This window comes from Prionailurus bengalensis, chromosome C1 (assembly GCF_016509475.1).
Source record: "Prionailurus bengalensis isolate Pbe53 chromosome C1, Fcat_Pben_1.1_paternal_pri, whole genome shotgun sequence".
Lineage (NCBI taxonomy): Eukaryota > Metazoa > Chordata > Mammalia > Carnivora > Felidae > Prionailurus > Prionailurus bengalensis.
The window spans coordinates 53,339,980-53,358,161 of record NC_057345.1 but is presented as its reverse complement, the minus strand read 5'-3'; the positions used below and the strand labels follow the sequence as shown (position 1 = coordinate 53,358,161).

The following is an 18,182-nucleotide window of genomic DNA, read 5'->3' as shown; positions in this document are numbered from 1 at the left end:
TAACTTTAGGAAGGAGAGCACACTCTCCGGGTCCTACCTTCCAACAGTGAAGCCAGTTTGTAACATACTTATCTCAATAGAGAAAAGGTACTTTCAGCTTCAGTTTCCAGATACGAGAGTAGTGGCAAAATAGCTTCTGAGATCTAGCGGCCTTTACAATGCAGGCATATAGCTGTAATTATTGATACAGAGGCACAGGTTTTTTGCTGTTGCTGTTTTAATTAAGAAACAACCACGACACTCACACAGACCACTTAAATGAGGTGTAAATCCTGGATGCTAGCGGGAAATGCTATTAGGACTTGCTAGAAACAACAAAAAGTAATGTTTCCCATGTGGGTTCCAAACCAGAGGAATGAGGATATTTGCCTCAACCACAACAATTTTATTAGATCCTTCTCTGAACTATTCTGTCTGTTCCCTTGCCAACCTGCATCTGATATCATTCTCCAACTCACAGTTGGATTTGGGAAGGTCTTCTCATCCCCTATCTGATGACAGGGAGGATTGCAAACAGAAGACTTGGGCCATGACTTGCTCTCCACTGGCTGTTTATTTGCGTAGGATTCACTGCTAACACCTTCCCCCATGTGCCTGATCGCGGTGTCAGACGATGTGACAGTGACCCTTCTCCATGACTTTGCAGAAGAACCAGCATGTACTTTGCAGCATATAAAAGGACAAAAGACTGCTTAAGCAACAACCAGTAAGAATGCCCATGAACAGCTATTTTAGTACGATCCTGACCTGACTGGTCTTCTAATATTAAAACAAAATTGTAGCTCTTGGTAAGATTCCATTTTCATCAATGTGTTATTTTATCAGTCCAGATTTTCAAAATGCTTAGCTAATTCAGAAGCTCTTGATATGAGCAGCAGTTAATTCCTTCACATCATTACCACAAGTATTTCCTATTGCACCAAGGAACAGATTAGGGATGAGGTGGTCCCTGCTCTTACGAGTCTCACCAGGTTTTCAAATATACTCTGGGTTGAGTTTCTGTGTGTGCATTCTGCCGGTGGAGATGATTTGAGGTTATTTTTCTAGTAGGAGCAGCAGTTTTGGGTGGATTCGGAGAAATCTTGGCTGCTACTTTTCTCCCCAGCATTTCTGAGTACTCTCCAACCTACAGATACTGGAAATGTGTGTATAAGGGGCTTAATTGTTTCCATTTTTAGTGCAATGTTCATTTCTCATGGTGAAGTCTTCCTGGCTTCTAGAATGAAGACTTTCACTCAGTCTATTCCCTTCTAATTAAAGGAAGTCTGAGTAAAAAGCCCAGGCTTATACTTTTCAAGGTTCTGCTTTACTGAAAGAAGGCATTTGCACACATACGGATTGCAGGGTTATGTGAAAACCTGGGGCAGGGAGAGGTGCAGACATGGTGGGAGCTTCGATGTCTTTTCCTGCCCTGCCCCAAAGGCTTCACCCTCGTGCTCCTGGCGACAAAGTACCCTCTCCAGTGATGCCTGCCTGCAACACCTCCTCCCTGCCTTTGCTGCAGGAGAGAGGGTATCCACCCCTTCATTTGCTCTCTCTTCAACAGGGGGAACACAATGTGTGGGAATTAAGGGAACTGGGAAATGGATTATTCTGGGTTTTGCCAGAACTGCAACAAAAAACCTAGAATTAGAATTTTTAAATCTTAAATATTAGTGTATGGTGGTGGTGGGGGGGGAGAGATTTCCGTTTTCTATCACTGAGATACAAGTGTATGTACAAATGTAAACATGAACTATAAATATGTGCACAGAATATAATTCACATGTATAAACTACATAGCATTTTTAGGTGTTCAAAGAAAGCACATTATATAAGATGTGTGTGTACCCGTGAGGTGTGTATGTGTGCAAGCGGGATTATCTCAGCTTATCTCAACACCAGGCACATACATTGGCTAAGGTACAGTACGTATGCCTGAAGCCAGCTGGTCTATATTTGGTGCAGGAATTAAATCTTTCATGCATGCATACGGCCATATTTTAACTTCCAAGTATGTACAAGCATACGGAACATATGCTGCATATTTTCCTTAAAATGTAAACAAGATAAATAGTTCAAATTCCAAAATGTTGTTTATTAAGTACTGAGTTATGCAGCCATCAAGCTGCTTTCTCTCTCCGGGGCCATCTTGTTTTACCCTAATAAGCTGAGCAGTTCCCCAAGTATCCCTGATTATTGTCAGAACTTCACACCGGGGGAAAAGCCAGGAGTTCTGAGAGGTAGTGAAGGGCTTGCTACATTCTCCAGGGAAGCTATACTGACAAAAGCTTTACCAACCAAGCTCTACATTGGGAAAGCCATAGAGGTAACCAAGTCCTACTTGTGCATAACAGAAGAGAAGCTCACTCTGTTAGACTTTAATCCTGAGTGCTAACCTGACAGCTGCAGTTTTTCCACTTACTCCATTAGCTAAAAGGTCTTATTTAGGGGGTACTCATTTACAAAAAACACCACCAACAAAATAAAACAAAAAAAGCCAAAAGCCGAACAGAAATTCCATCATGACACAAATTATAACCAACGGTCTTAGGGTTATGTTCATAACAGAATAATGATGAATTGTGAACATGAAGAGTCAAAGACTTCATTTATTTTTATATCTTGTTTATGTTCCTGCAGGATGATCCATTAGTAATATAATGCTCTTCCTCATGAGGCTCAAGTTACATCCTTATGATTTATTAGAGTTAAAGGAACTGTCACTAACCATCCAGAAGGCACCCTGTTCATGGTTTTACTCGCATCAACTGAGCATTTAAACTTCATCTTTTCTTCGTTCAGCAGCTAAGTATTCATCATAGTCCTTACAATGTTTAGACATACTCCTTCCTTACTTTGCTTGGTATGTAATACTTTCGGGAAAGTATTCCTTTTAAAATATTGAAGACCTACAGAAAACCAGCAGTGGAATTAGTATGAAAAGCAACATCAGAACACATTGATTAAGATCCTGGTCATATCACCTAATTCAAGATCGGTTTGGGGAAATTACTTAATAGCTAAGTCTCAGTTTCCTCAACTCTACAACAGGAAGAGGAATTGTATTTGTATCACCAAGTTTTAGTAAAAATTTAATGAGATAACGCACATTAAGCAGTATTTGTTCAAGGAACACAAATTGTCGTGTCAAATAACCTTTTCCCGAAGGCAACAAAATCTAGGTACATACCGGTTCTTGCACCCACCCCTATTTATTAGAATTCTAGAAAAAATACATAATTTGAACGGAAAGTACTGCCACATTAGATGCGATCCATAATCTATTCAGACCACCGCTCAGTCTCTTATAAATACAATCAGAAAGATATTTCCCAAAGAGGGCATTTCTGTCCTTGGGGCCATCACCTGCAAGAGATTATCAAGATACACCAAATATATGAACACATGTCTCCTGTGATTTAACTGTGTCCTTGAGATAAGCTCTTTGTTTCTCTTCCTACAATGCCAAGGATATAGTAAGTCCTCAACAAATGTTTGCTGAATTCATTAACTGCCTACCACTTACCAGAGGTATGCTCAGAATCTCCCCTTCAAGAGATCATACTCTAGTTTATCCATTCATTTGCAGTATCTATAAAGCACTACACAATTATTCTAACAAGGTCCCTGCACTCAGTTTATTTTTAGAGGAGGTACAAATACCACAAAATTTTCTCTCTGCTATACGAACATTTATTTAATATTTTCTTACCTTTTCCAAAGTTTAGGGAGTATCTCCTAATCACAGTATTTTTGCATTTCTTTTAAAACAAATCCAGACTCAACCTTGCACGATTATTTTTGGAAAGCAGAATGAAGTAGTTGAATCGTTTGTAGAGCTTTCCTTTTTTAAAAGGATAGACCAGTTTTAAAAATACAACTGTATACTAAACTCCAATATATCAAACAAGGAGGGTGAATTGCTAGAGAAAGAAATGGAGAGAAAAAAGAACTTCATCCCTTACATTCTACAACAGCCTCTCCAGTACTTTTCCCATATCTTAGGAAAACAAAATTTGGAAAATACGTGGTGAAGCACTGGATCTAAATTTACGTGAATTCAAAATCAAGTTCTCTAACCTCTTAAGTGATGTTGGGCAAGGTATTTACCTGTGCATAATTTTCCTTGTCAGTAAACCCTATAGAGCTTGTTTTGAGGATTATTATTTCCCTGCAGCAATTATTACCGAGTACCTACCATACATTACATGTAGATACTTTTTCCTGGTACTGAGGGCGCATCAAGGAATGAACTAGCTCTGCCCTCATAGGGTTTATATTCTATTAGGAAATATATACAATAAGGAAAAATAAACATATATAGAAGTCCTAGGTGATAAATTATAAGGAGATAAAACAGAGGTAAGAAGAGGTATGCAATTAAAAAATTTATAAATGGGGCTCCTGGGTGGCTCAGTTGGTTAAGCGTCCAACCTCAGTTCAGGTCATGATCTCACGGTTTGTGAGTTTAAACCCCACGTTGAGCTCTGTGCTGACAGCTCAGAGCTTGGAGCCTGCTTCAGATTCTGTACCCACCCCCCCAGCCCCTCCCCCACTCATGCTCTGTCTCTCTCAAAAAATAATCAGACATTACAATGTTTTTAAATAAAGATATAAATTCATAAGTGAATGGCCAAGGAGGGCCTCACTGAGAAGGAACACTGAGCCAAGACTGAAGGTCGTAAGGGGGGAAAAACCATGTGGCTATACAAAATTTAAGGTAGTGCTGGGGCGCCTGGGTGGCGCAGTCGGTTAAGCGTCCGACTTCAGCCAGGTCACGATCTCGCGGTCCGTGAGTTCCAGCCCCGCGTCATGCTCTGGGCTGATGGCTCGGAGCCTGGAGCCTGCTTCCGATTCTGTGTCTCCCTCTCTCTCTGCCCCTCCCCCGTTCATGCTCTGTCTCTCTCTGTCCCAAAAATAAATAAATGTTGAAAAAAAAAATTAAAAAAAAAAACCAAAAAAAAAAAACCAAAAAAAAAATTTAAGGTAGTGCTTAATAATACATATTCAGTAAGTGATGTCAATTATCATAACCAATATAAAGAAAACACTAAACTAGAAAAATTCTGTCACTGCCACTTTAACAAACCTCTCTGACACAGTTGTCTCATATGGGAAATGGGATAATGATACCTGTACTGTTTACGATGTCATTAAGACAATAAAATGAGAAAATATACACGGATATACTAAAAAATACACATATAAATATTACAACTATCACATCCTCTCTTATACCATTTTTCCAAAATGACAGACCGCCATCCCATCTTATTAACAAGGCATAAGTAGCCCAGGAAGAGGGTTTCTAAGATAAAAATGAATTTGTCTTTTGGAAAGTCAGCCTAAGAACAGTAAGAGCTGAAACAGACCTAGATTAGTTTCCAATCAAGGAAACCTAAACAACCAGCTCAATTTGCTACAACTCTAGTTTGAGAGAGTATCATCTGTTTGCTCTGGGCTTTGGCTGATTCATTATAAATTCCCCATCTGTGTGGCTTCACTAGCTCTCCGCCTTTATTTTACCTTCCTACAAATTTAGTGCCTTCTGTTCACTCATTCAACAAAAATTTAGTGAACACTTACAGTAAACACAGAGCCAAGTGTAGATTTGGGTAAGTGGGTGAACTAAACCAGGGCTCAGCCTAAATAAATCTCCCGGGGACAGATGGGGGAAAGGTGAGGGGCAAAGAAAGGGTGGAATCCATCTACACCACCTCCAGGATTCCTCTACTTTAGACAAGTCTGAGCCTTGAACATACTTCACTAGGTAATGACAAACAAAATGAGAGCCTGCAGGCTACTACCACACTAGGTTATACTTGGCAGGGCAACCCCAAAACAAATCCAGATTCTGGGAATATGAATAATGAGGTGCAAGAGGATCTCTGGACACTTCCTTCAACAAATATTCATGAAACGCCTACCCAGTACCAGGCCCGGGAAGTCAGAATTCAAAGACAAGATTCCCAAGTGCTCAGCTCTTCTTACCTCCTCTTCTTGTCTACCATTGTCCCCTTTCTCCCTGTGTGGTTCAGTGCACAGTTCAACAACATAATCAGATTCTCCTACAGTGGAGAGTTTTTGGCAAGAGAAATATAGAAGTAATACAAATGCAAAGCTGATAGAAACCCATTGTCCAGTCTCTCATTTCTCAACTAGCATGGCTTCTATTTAAGGCTCCCACTAGTCCCTTCCAGGGTCTTTCTGTGGTCATTCTCTCCTAGAAATTGACTTTCTAAAATTTACAGATCTTTTCTTACAGACCTTACCTAAGAGGATTAAGTAACACACCAAGAATAACAATCTTCCATTAGAGTACTCTTATATTCACACTCTACTTCCTTTTAGTATTCTGAAAAGAGAACACAAAATACTGAAATGGCTAGTCTGTGCCAGATGTGTAACTTTTTCAACAATTGTGCAGGACAGACTGCTACCCCCATTTAATAAATAAAGCTGATGTAGACACAGGAAAGGTTAAGTATCATGCCAAAAATCAAACAGATCGTAAATAACAGAACCTGCTTGGAACTCAAGTTTTCCATATCAAAAGGCAAGACTCTTTAGCTTTCCATCCCAAGCAGCCCCATCCAAAAAAAAGTGGAAGAAAGTTTCCTAACCTTTCTGGCCTTGTACCCACGGTCTCTGAGGTCCCTTTCTACTCTAAAATTTGAAAACAGTACAGTAGTTAGAACTATTTACATTTTAGCACCTGGAGTGCCATCTAAGATTGACTACTTCTATTCATAATGACTTCGAAGAGCCACTGTGTGTTTGTCCTGCTACAAAGTATTTTTCTTCTCTAATGAATAAAGGATATAATTTTGTGAAAGATCTAGATCTTGCTAATCAATTGCTTTCACCTAGTCCAAATTCTTCATGACTGGTGCCCTGAGTTTACACTTAGATAAAAGAATAATTTGGAGCAATAGCACCTGCTAAGTATCAATTTCTTATAGAACAAATGTGTTTCTCGTTTACTCCAATAAATTGTATCTGGTGAAATAAAACATCACATTTTAAGTCTTTCAGGTAAGGGATGCCTGGGTGGTACAGTCAGTGGAGCGTCTGACTCTTGGTCTGAGCTAGGGTCATGATCTCACGGTTCATGAGTTCGGGCCCCACATCAGGCTCTGTGCTGATGGTGTGGAGCCTGCTTGTGATTCTGTCTCCCCTTCTCTCTGACCCTTACCCACTTGTACACTTCCTTTCTCTCTCAAAATAAATGAATAAAAACTGAAAAAAATTTTTTAAATCTTTCAGGTAAAATTTTCAGTATCAAATAACAATTCATAAAAATAACTAAGAACTATAGACTTCTACCAGAATGTATGTTAAATGCTAAAATGTTTTGAAACACAAATAACAGACTAGTAGTGTGAGTCCAATCCACCCACTTGCCTGCTAAAACCAATACAAAGAAATCAACTATCCTAACAGGAATATATCAGAATCCAAAGCTTTCCAGTTTCCAGGATACAATCCAAATTTTTTGACATCAGAAGGAAAACAAAACAAAAAGTGTGACCAATATTCAAGAGAAAAGCATCAACAAAAATCAAGTTCAAGTATTTGCAGATGTTAGAACCAGCAGACAGGATTCTAAAGCAGCTTTTTAAAATATGCTCAAAGACAGAAAGGAGAATATGCTTGCAATGAGTGAAAAGAAAATCTCAGAAAAAAATAGACTTTCTTAAAAAAGAAACAAATGGAGGGGTGCCTGCGTGGCTCAGTCAGTTAAGCATCTGACTTCAGCGCAGGTCATGATCTCACAGTTTGTGGGAGTCAAGTCCTGTCTTGGGCTCTGTGCTGAGGGCTCAGAACCTGGAGGCTGCTTCCAGTTCTCTCTTCCTCTCTCTTTGCCCCTTTCCCTCAAAAATAAACAAACCTTTAAAAAAAAAAAAAGGAAAATGTAGAGTTTAAAAATCTGATATCTGAAGTTTTAAAAATCTATCTGTGGGGGTGCCTGGGTGGCTGAGTAAGCAGAGCATTTGACTTTGGCTCAGGTCATGATCTCATTGTTCATGAGTTTGAGCCCCACATCAGGCTCTGTGCTGTCAGTGCAGGGCCCGCTCGGGATCCTCTGTGCCCCCAACCCCCGTCTCTCCCCTACTCACACTCTCTCAAAAATAAACCATTAAAAAAAAAAATCTGTGGTGGTCAATAGCAAATTGGGGATAATTGGAGTAAACGTAAAGATAGATTAATAAAAGTTATCTAAAAATCAGAGGAGAAAAAAATTTAAAAAGGATGAGGAGGAGGCATTATCTGAGGAACTCGTGTAGTAAAATATCAAAAGATATAGCATACATGTAATCAGAGTCCCAGCAGGAGAAAAGAGAATGAGGTAGAAAAAATATGTGAAGAGACAATGATCAAAAAGTCTCCAAAAGTGATGAAAACCATACATTTACAAGTTCAGAAAGCTCAAACATCACAGAGGATAAATAAATATAAAGACTACTATGTCCAGACAGCCATAGTAAAATTGCTGAAAACCAAAGACAGAGGGAAAAATCGTCAAAGCAGCTAGGGGATGTGAGTGGGGCAATATTACATACAAAAACAACTTTAACTGACTTCTCATCAGAAGTGCAGCCCAGTACACAGTGGAACATCATTAGTACACTAAAAGAAAAAAAACAACACTACCAAAAAACCCTGTCTGTCTAGAATCCAGTCTCAAGCAAAAACGTCTTTTAAGTAACAGGCAAATAGATACACTTTCTGAGAACAAGAATAATAAGAAACAAAGAATGTCACCAGAAAATCTTCATTACGAGGCAATACTAAAAAAAAGTTCTCAGACTTAGTATCAGTTGATGATCTTTAGAGAGAAATGAAAACTTACTGGAAATGGTAAGTATACAAGATTTATTTTTCTCTTAATTATTAAACACATTGGACAGTTTAAAGCAAAAGATACAACATTCTCTTGTGAAGTTTGCAATAGATATAACTCTAGCATGAAGGATAGCAGGGGGGAAATGGACCTATAAAGTTGTGAGAGTTCTAGATGTTACACGAAGTGACAGAATATTAACTCCAAATAGACTGTAGTAAGTATGTATATGGTAATTTATGGAGTATAAACTTAAAAATACCTAAAGAAATATAAATATAGCTTAAAAAACCTAAAATAGATTAATATGAAATTGAAAAAAAATTTAAAAGAGTGGAAAATGAAAAATCAAACAGTTGACCAAATTCAACAATCAAATTAAATGTTAATTGACTAAACACTCCCAATTAAAAGACAAGTTGTCAGATAAAAAAGAAATTTTCTGGGAGCCTGGGTTGCTCAGTTGGTTAAGCCTCTGACTCCTGGTTTCAGCTCAGGTCGTGATCTCATGGTTTGTGAAATTGAGCCCTCCATGGGGTTCTATGCAGACAGCATGGAGCCTGCTTGGATATTCATTCATTCATTCATTCATTCATTCTCTCCCTCTCTTTCTCTTTCTTTCTCTCTCTCCCCCCCCCACCTCAAAATAAACAAACATTTTTTAAGAAGCCTCAACTATATTCTGTTTAAGAAACACACTGTTAGCAACAGAGGCACTGAAAGTAGATGGTTGTGAAAAGACACGGTGCAAATCGTAAGCCAAGAAAGGCTGGAGTGGCGATATTAATATCAGGTTAAAGAGACAACAAGAAGAAGCATTGTAACCAGAGATAAAGAACAACATTTCATAATGTCAAAACAACAACTCATCAGGAAGACCAAACAATTTTAAATGCATGTGCCCAATAATGAAGCCTCAAACTATAGAAGGCAAAAACGGGCAGAATTAAAGGAGAAAATATACAACTCCACCAAAACAGATATTAACAATCCTCTTGGCAATGACAGAATTAGAGAAAATAAAAATCAGCCCCAAAGTAAATGATCTGAAATATCAACCTGTTTATAAAGAATGTAACAGCAACTGCAGAACACACATTCTTTTCCAGTTTATGCGGTATATTTACCAAAACAAATCATATGCTGAGCCATAAAACCCAACCTTCAATAAATTAAGGAACATACAGAATATGTTCTCTGGCCACATTGAAATCAAATTAGAAATTAGTAACAGTTAAGATAGGTAAGAAAACCTTAAATGTTTTGGAACTTGAACAACACACTGTAAAGTAATCCATGGGTCCAAGAAGACATTAGAAAATATTTAAAAACTGAACGATAATGAAACCATGATATCAAACTTTGTGGGATGTAACAAAAGCAGTGCTCAGAGGAAAGTCTATAGTGTAAAATGGTTCTATTTGAAAAAAAGAAAGGTATAAAAACCAATGACCTGAAATTCCAATTTAAGAAGAGAAAGACCAAAATTAACTCACAACACAAGGAAGGAAATAATAAAGAGCTCAAATCTGTGAAACAGAAAATGAAGAAGATTAATGAGGCCAAGTTCAAGTTTAAAAAACTTGGTCATCACCAATTTGCTTTGCTATTTGTCCTCTCTCTCATTCTCTGTTGGTCTAATTTATCCCACTTAATGGAGTTTTTTTTTTTTTTCAAAGAACAAGCATTTTGTTTTACTGATTTTTCTTTATGTTCTTTTAGCCTACAGGTATTAAAAGGACAACACAATATTATACTTTTATGCCAACAAATTTGACAACCTAGATGAAAAAGATAAATTTCTTGAAAAAATCCAGTTGCTAAAATTGACACAAAAGGGAACAGAAAATCTGAAAAGGAAAAAAAAAAATCAAATCTCCTCACTAAATCCCGGCTGCAAAACCCAAAGACCTATGGCTATTAAAGAAACTGATGATCAAAACCCTGCCCACAAAGAGTGCTCCAAGCCCAGATGGTATTCTGGGTGTGTTGTACCAAACATCAAAGGAAGGAATACTACCAATGCTATATTCTTTTCAAAAGTAAAGGAGGAGGGAATGTTTCCAAACTAGTTTTATAAAGCCAATACCCTAAAACCACAGTGATAAGTAATAAGGGGCTGCTGGGACAGGGGGAGTAGAATCCAGGTAAAGGAAAATCAGGAGTTTGGCAGGCAGGGTGGGCTGCATTTTTAAATATGGTGGTCCTCTCTTTCAGCAAGTGACGTCTGAGGAAGAAATACTTGAAGCAGGCCAAGGCCCTTGAGGAAGTATGTCTGCACAGCAAAGCCCTAAGGCAGAAATATGCCAAACAACATCAAGGAGGTAAGAGTGGGATCCTGTAGGCAAATGTGTAAGTTATCAACACAATGCAAAGGATGACCTCTTAGTATTAATGTTCATCAAATACAATGAGGACCCTGGATTTAGCAAAGTGGGCATCACCGGTGACCTTAAAGAGAGAGGTTTTGTGGGACTGGTTGGGCTGGAGAAGGTTTCAGAGAGAATGGGAAAACTGGATTTATGGAGTATATAGACACCTCTGGTGATGCTTTGTGCTTCAGAGCGAAAGAAAAAATGGGGCAGTACGTGGAGAGGGAAGTGGGGTCAAGGGTTTTTTGTTTGTGTTTAAGACAGGAAAACAGCAGGTTTCTATGCTGAAGAAGAAGATCCTAAAGAGTTAAACAGATACCCTGTAAGAAAAGAGTACTGCTAGAGGCAAGCTCTTGGCCCCAGGTCAGGTTCGTCTCACACAGAAGTGTTGCGCTTACCGTGATCTTGCCTGTCCCGTAAGAATTCTGAGGTCTTCTAAAATCAGCCAGTGACATCAATACTTTATGACATATGGCATTATGAAAATATGTTTGCTATTTCACTGAATGATTAACAAATAATTACTAGAGCATTGGAGAAAGTTAGACCAAACTCTTGAAACCTGTCCAAGGTGCCTGTGATTTCTTTAGTGATCCAAAGGAATGCTCCAAGAGACTCTTTCTCTTTTGTTTCTTCTTCACTGCTTTGTGTTTCATGGATCGTTTTTGCTCTCTTTGGGGCACTTGATCAAAAATTTCTTTTTCTTGATTCAGGTTCAATTTCATATAATGCCTTTATGGGCTCATACAACTTCATTTCTCAAGTTTTAAAAAATGGAGTCTATGGCAAATGCTCCCTTTAAGAATGTGTGCATGGGATTTTTATTTTCCTGAGGCTGTTGCCACAGATTTTTGGCACTGATACTACAGATACTGAACTAATTAAAGATTTAAAACACATTGTTAGGCATTTAGAGCCACACTCTGAAGGTTAATTTAAAAGAAATAATTAGAAAACTCAAAGCAAATTCTGTACCGTAGAGAGAGTTTTGTGGTAAGAGTCAAGAATCACAAAATGTTTTTATTAGTTTTAATTACTTTGCTCTCCTAACCAGGAAGATATTAACAACACACGAGATTTACTGCCAACTTATATAGTACGCACAAGTCAGATCCAACACTCAATAAGAATTGATTAGTAAGGTAGGAGGGTAAGAACCCATGAGGCTCTAGTTTTCATTACCCCAATGGAGGAATGATGGATAGCAAACTCAAGTCAGGATTCAAGAGCCTACAAAATATACCAAAACATGCACTAAGAAGTGGTTCGCTAAAGACTGAGCTAAAATGGAGTGCAGAAGTTAATAATCTACTTTGAATTAACTAGCCTGTTTTTTGGCTTATCAAACAAATCTTATAAGAAGTTATGATTCTTCTAACAATAATAATGACATGATAATTCTCTCCAAATACTGGATGCAAAAGAGGCATAAGATCTATATGTTCAGGGTTCTTCCAGAGGGCAGACTGGAGAGACTGGAGAAAAGTTAAAAGTACATTGTGGGTCAACATAAAAAAGAACTTTCTGAGAATCAGAGGAGACAAAGGACGAGGTGTTAATTCTTCATTTGAATTACTCAGAAACAAAGAAAAATTTAGCAGAGACTCCTATTTTGAACTGGAACTACAAATTTTAAATTTATTAAAGTTTTATTTAGTTTTTTTTGAGAGGCAGCAAGCAAGCGAGCAGGTGAAGGGCAGAGAGAGTGAGAAAGAATCCCAAGCAGGCTCCACACTGTCAGCATGGAGCTCGATGCGGGACTTCAACCCACAAATGGCAAGATCATGACCTGAGCCGAATCAAGAGTCAGATGCTTAACTAACTGAGCCACCAAGGTGCCCCTGAAAATACAGATCTTAAAAATAAACCCTTAAAATAAAAATAAAAATAAAAATAAAAAACCCTTAAAATTAAAATAAAACCCTTAAAATTAAAATAAAAAATTTTTAATAAAAAATTAAAAAAATATATAACTTTGTGTCAAACTTATTTTGAAAACTAGCTGACTTAATAGTCTAATGACTACAAATAACTTATCTCCTAGAGCTTCACTCTGCTCATCTGTAATAAGGATAGCTTTCCTTCAAGGTTATTTAGGGAAAAAAAAATCAATGTGGTAAGCGTCAGTGTTCCATAAGTGTTCAATCAATTGCTATAATTCTAAAAGGTTATTAAAGGCTTCCAAATTTGTTCTACAGTTAGGTAAATAAAGCAATGACATCAGTCAAGGAAAACAAAACAAGTCTCGTGTTTGAAAAGAGCTGACGGAAGGACATGTATCTGTTACTTCAAGGAAAGCACCAAAGCTGAGATCCCTGGTTCAGTTTCTTTAAAATGTTATCAAGTGGCCTTTGGTCTCCCAAAAAGTTCCCTCAGACATGCTTTGTGTAGAAATCTTTCCCCCCTAAAAACCCTTTTCAATGTCATGACCCTAAAAAGCACTTTTCAGTTTGCTGGAATAAAAACAAGACCGGAATGATAAAGATAAGACTTGACAGAGCAAACCACATTATATTCACTATAACGCAGGGTCATTAGTTTTTAAAAATATCTAATGCTAAGAAAAAGAATACGTACAGAAGTGCTTATATCCTCTAAATTTAACCTGCAGTAACCAATAAAACATTTTAATGTCTAAACACAGGAAATGCTGAACTTCAAGATTAAACCACAGTAATTTATTATAAATAAATAACTATCCCATAAATAAGTTTACTCTAATGACACAAGGCTTTTTCCTCTTGCCTGGTGCTTCTAAAGTGATCAAGTCAAGCTGTTTTCCATGAAGAAAATAAAGGCAGCATCTCAGAGTTTGAATTATTATGTGTTTTACTATAGTTGTCTTTTTAGTCTATGGAAGCACTCTGCTACACTTTGGTTTTAAGCTTGGTCGTGTTTTTTACTTAAGTTTCCAACCTCGCTTCAAATTACCAGTTGACCGTCGCATAGTGTAATGAAGTTGGTGGATTAGTTGAAATTAAAACCCAGAATCCTCTTTACCACCCTTCTTTTCAAGCACAGATCAATTATTTATGACCAAGTTCACCAACACTATGTTTTAATTTACGAAGCAGTCCATTTGAAGGCAGCTATAAATAAAGTAAATAGAATCTGGCCTCAGAACTTTTTGACCCCACACAGCATTGAAAGGAGATGGAAGGAAAGAAGCAAAGGAAGAAATACAAGAGGAGGAAAGAAAAATAAAAGAACAAAAGAGACCAATATACACTGAGCTGCATCTATGCCAGAATCTTCCACAGAAAAGATTTCATTTATTCTCCACTAACCTGACATTATTTCACTTAATTCTCACTAGCTCATAAAGCAGAAACTGTATTCCCCTTATGTAAGACCAAGAAACTATAGATCAAAAAGGCTAAATTGCTTACTGGGGGTCACGGAATCAGTAAGAAACCAGAATTTGACCTGGGTTATCAGTGTGATTCCAGCACCTGGGCACTTCTATCAGATGAAACAATTTCTACTATTTCTAAATATGAGTAGTTCAGGAATTTTCAAAATAATGAAAATATATTTTAAAAAATTATTTTATTTTATTTTATTTTATTTAAAAAAATTTTTTTTCAACGTTTATTTATTTTTGGGACAGAGAGAGACACAGCATGAACAGCGGAGGGGCAGAGAGAGAGGGAGACACAGAATCAGAAACAGGCTCCAGGCTCTGAGCCATCAGCCCAGAGCCCGACGTGGGGCTCGAACCCACGGACCGCGAGATCGTGACCTGGCTGAAGTCGGACGCTTAACTGACTGCGCCACCCAGGCGCCCCTTAAAAAAAATTTTTAATGTTTATTTTTGAGAGAGAAACAGAGCGTGAGCAGAGGATGGCGGGGAGGGAGGGAGGGAGGGAGGGAGGGAGAGAGGGAGAGAGAGAAAGGAGAGAGAGAATTCGAAGCAGGCACCAGGCCCTGAGCTGTCAGCACAGAACCCGACACGGGGCTCCAACTCACAAACCACAAGATCATGACCTGAGCCAAAGTCGGACGCCCAACCGTTGGAGCCACACAGGTGCCCCATGATTTTTTTTTTTTTAACGTTTATTTTTGAAAGAGAGAGAGGAGAGAGCAACCGAACATGGGGGAAGGGCAGAGACAGAGGGAAACACAGAAACTGAAGCAGGCTCCGGGGCTCTGAGCTGTCAGCACAGAGCCCGATGCAGGGCTCGAACCCACAAACCGTGAGATATGACCTGAGCCGAGGTCAGATGCTTAACCAACTGAGTCACCCAGGTGCTCCGAAACAATGAAAATGAATTAAATAATATTTCCAAAGTTTAACCCAAATAGCAAAACACCATCCATAGAACCATTTTTTCAACTACCTGTAAGAACTGCGAGTGTAAGTTTGGCACCGTTATGCTTTAAGACGTATATGAAATCACATGGAAAACAGCTGGAACCTCACAAGGAAATGGCCTGCAGAGAATACTGAAGCCGTAACCAGAAGCAAGACAAAGAGAATGTCCAGTCCTAATAATCTCTTACCTGCTGTACTTCACTTTCTCCATTTGAGATTTTCTCAGTGTAAACAAAGGAGTTGAATATCCGCTGCAACAGAAAGAAAATAAACAAACATTAGTTCTTCTAAAGACAGCCATTTTCTTTTTCTTTTTAATTTTATTTATATCCAAGTTAGTTAACATATAGCGTAATAATGGTTTCAGGAGTAGAACTTAGTGATACAACACTTACATACAACACCCGGTGGTCATCCCAGCAAGTGCCCTCCTTAATGTCCATTCCCCCTGCCCCCATCTCCCTCCATCAACTCTCGATTTGTTCTTGTTATTTAAGAGTCTGTAATTGTTTGCCTCCCTATCATCTTTTTCCTTCCTTTCCCCTATGTTCATCTGTTTTGTTTCTTAAATTCCACATTAAAGACAGCCATTTTCTAATGACAGTGTGTGTGCACATGAATAATTTGTTTACAAAACAGAATCAAGCAGAAAAAAATTTAATTAAAATAGTTATTTTACACAAAGAAATCCAAATATCAGTCAAAGTCAATCACACTTACATGAGCAATACCCAGGCACTTCCGTAGTGAAATAAACCAGATGTTACACTATACTTTTCATTTTCAAAAATACATTTAATTATAGATTTCCGGAGCCCATGCCATTTTATCCAAGTGGTATAATCTGACAAAGTTGTGTTTCTCATTTGAATTCTGCACTCCCTGAATGCTGTAATTGTTTACAGACACTAAACTCTAACGCAATAAAGCTCTTTAAAAGGGATTCTTTCCATAACTTCTCATGTCCCTGGGTCCCACCAGTACCTACCCAATATTATCTATCACCTTCGTTACCCAAGCACCCCCTTGGGAGGGTAACATAATAGGGCTTGCCAAATATGTGCAGCCTTAAGATCCAGTTCTTACATGCCAGGAAATGGGACAGCCGTGCCAGGACACTAGTCCAAACTATGACATACAAGCACAAACGCTCTTCCACTGCTCTCTGCCTAGCTAGTACCCACCCCCTCCATACATGGCCTGTGTTTAAAACCTCTCTGCAGACTTAGGACTTTACCAGACCCTACCCATTACTGAGCAATCACTAGAGATTAATATATAACAAACTGAAGAAATTAGAATCCAAGATACGTATCTGTTAGAGGCGCAAAAAAAAAAAAAAAAAAAAAAAAAAAAAAGCAGCGGGCTCCTCATTTATCCTAAAACTTTAAAGATACCATTGAACTCTCCAGGTGAGTAAGGAGTCAGACCTGGAGATATTAGCCAAAATTTCTTTTTCCTTTCTATCCTACGGCCAAGGGTTTGTCAGCATCTGGGACAGCTTCCCAGACAGCCTAACACACCTGCATGGTTGTGGTGAGGAAGACAAGTGCCAAGTTTACCAAGTGCTGTGCAAAAGAGGAAAGATAAGGTGCTGGGGAAGGGGGGGGCGGGGAAGGATTGTGACCGAATGGGATGGAATTACAGTCTGCAAATGTCTAATTATGAATTATCATAATTTTACCAGGCACTACTCATTCATTCAACAGATGTCTCTTTTCTCTTTCTTCCCTAAAAACGTCTCTATTGATAGGAAAGTTCTATTAGGTAATGAATGCTTACTATAGGCAGACACTATTCTAAGCATGTTATATCTATTTACTTATTTGAATCTCATAAAACACCTTTGTGATGAGCACTATTATTATCTCTATTACACAGAGAAAAGAAGCAGGTTTGTTGCGTGTCTAATGCAATGCACATATTGTACCTTATATGTGCATCCTATTTAATCTTTATAAGAAAATTCCTGCAGCTTTAAAGATGAAAAACTAACACGCTGGGAGGTTAAATAGCTTACCCAGAGTCCCTTGGCAAGGCTGGAATTTGAACCCAGGCAGAGTGACTCGAGATCTGGTGCTCCTAACTCTATGATCTCTTGAGAATTTGCCACATGGTTGCCTGACATATATTAAAAAACACTTCTGTCAGGAGCTGGTACCCAAATATATGTACCTTACATGCAATTCCATAACTCAAAAGGCTCTACAAATCAGAAGTTTCACATAACACCTTTGTTAGCAAAATATGACATGACCGGATTTTACTTGGGAGTAAATACTAACCCCAACCAATGGGTACTTATAGTCTTTATTAAGCCTCTTAGTGTGAATGTTCGTTCATTAATTTTGATGCAGATATCTTAATGCATCTGATTACAGGGTTCTGTTAGAGACCTCACTGGCGGTGTTTTATCATGAAGGGGCATTAGTATTCTGAACCCTAAGACCCCGTTTTGGGAAAGGGATTAGAAACTTGTTAACCTCATTCCTACAACCTGAAGTTCTGTTTTCTGATTGATTGCAACAGAAATTATTAGTTTAATAGATTATAACATTTTTAGAAGCTGAGTCTGTGTCACTGCCATCTAATTTCCCAGACCATCTTCTGTATTTTTATGCAATTTGATTTTCAAAACCTACCCAGCACCATGAGAACATTGACTAAA

General features: G+C 38.3%; 1 protein-coding gene across 2 annotated transcripts in view; it reads right to left on the bottom strand.

Annotated features, from left to right (window-relative positions):
* CACHD1 (cache domain containing 1) overlaps positions 1 to 18,182 on the bottom strand; it is a 214,365-nt gene that overhangs the window by 109,415 nt on the left and 86,768 nt on the right. For both annotated transcript variants that reach the window (XM_043575177.1, XM_043575178.1), the window contains exon 2: positions 15,703 to 15,765. In XM_043575177.1, the coding sequence (XP_043431112.1) occupies positions 15,703 to 15,765 (63 nt within the window). The remainder of the gene's footprint in view (positions 1 to 15,702; positions 15,766 to 18,182) is intronic.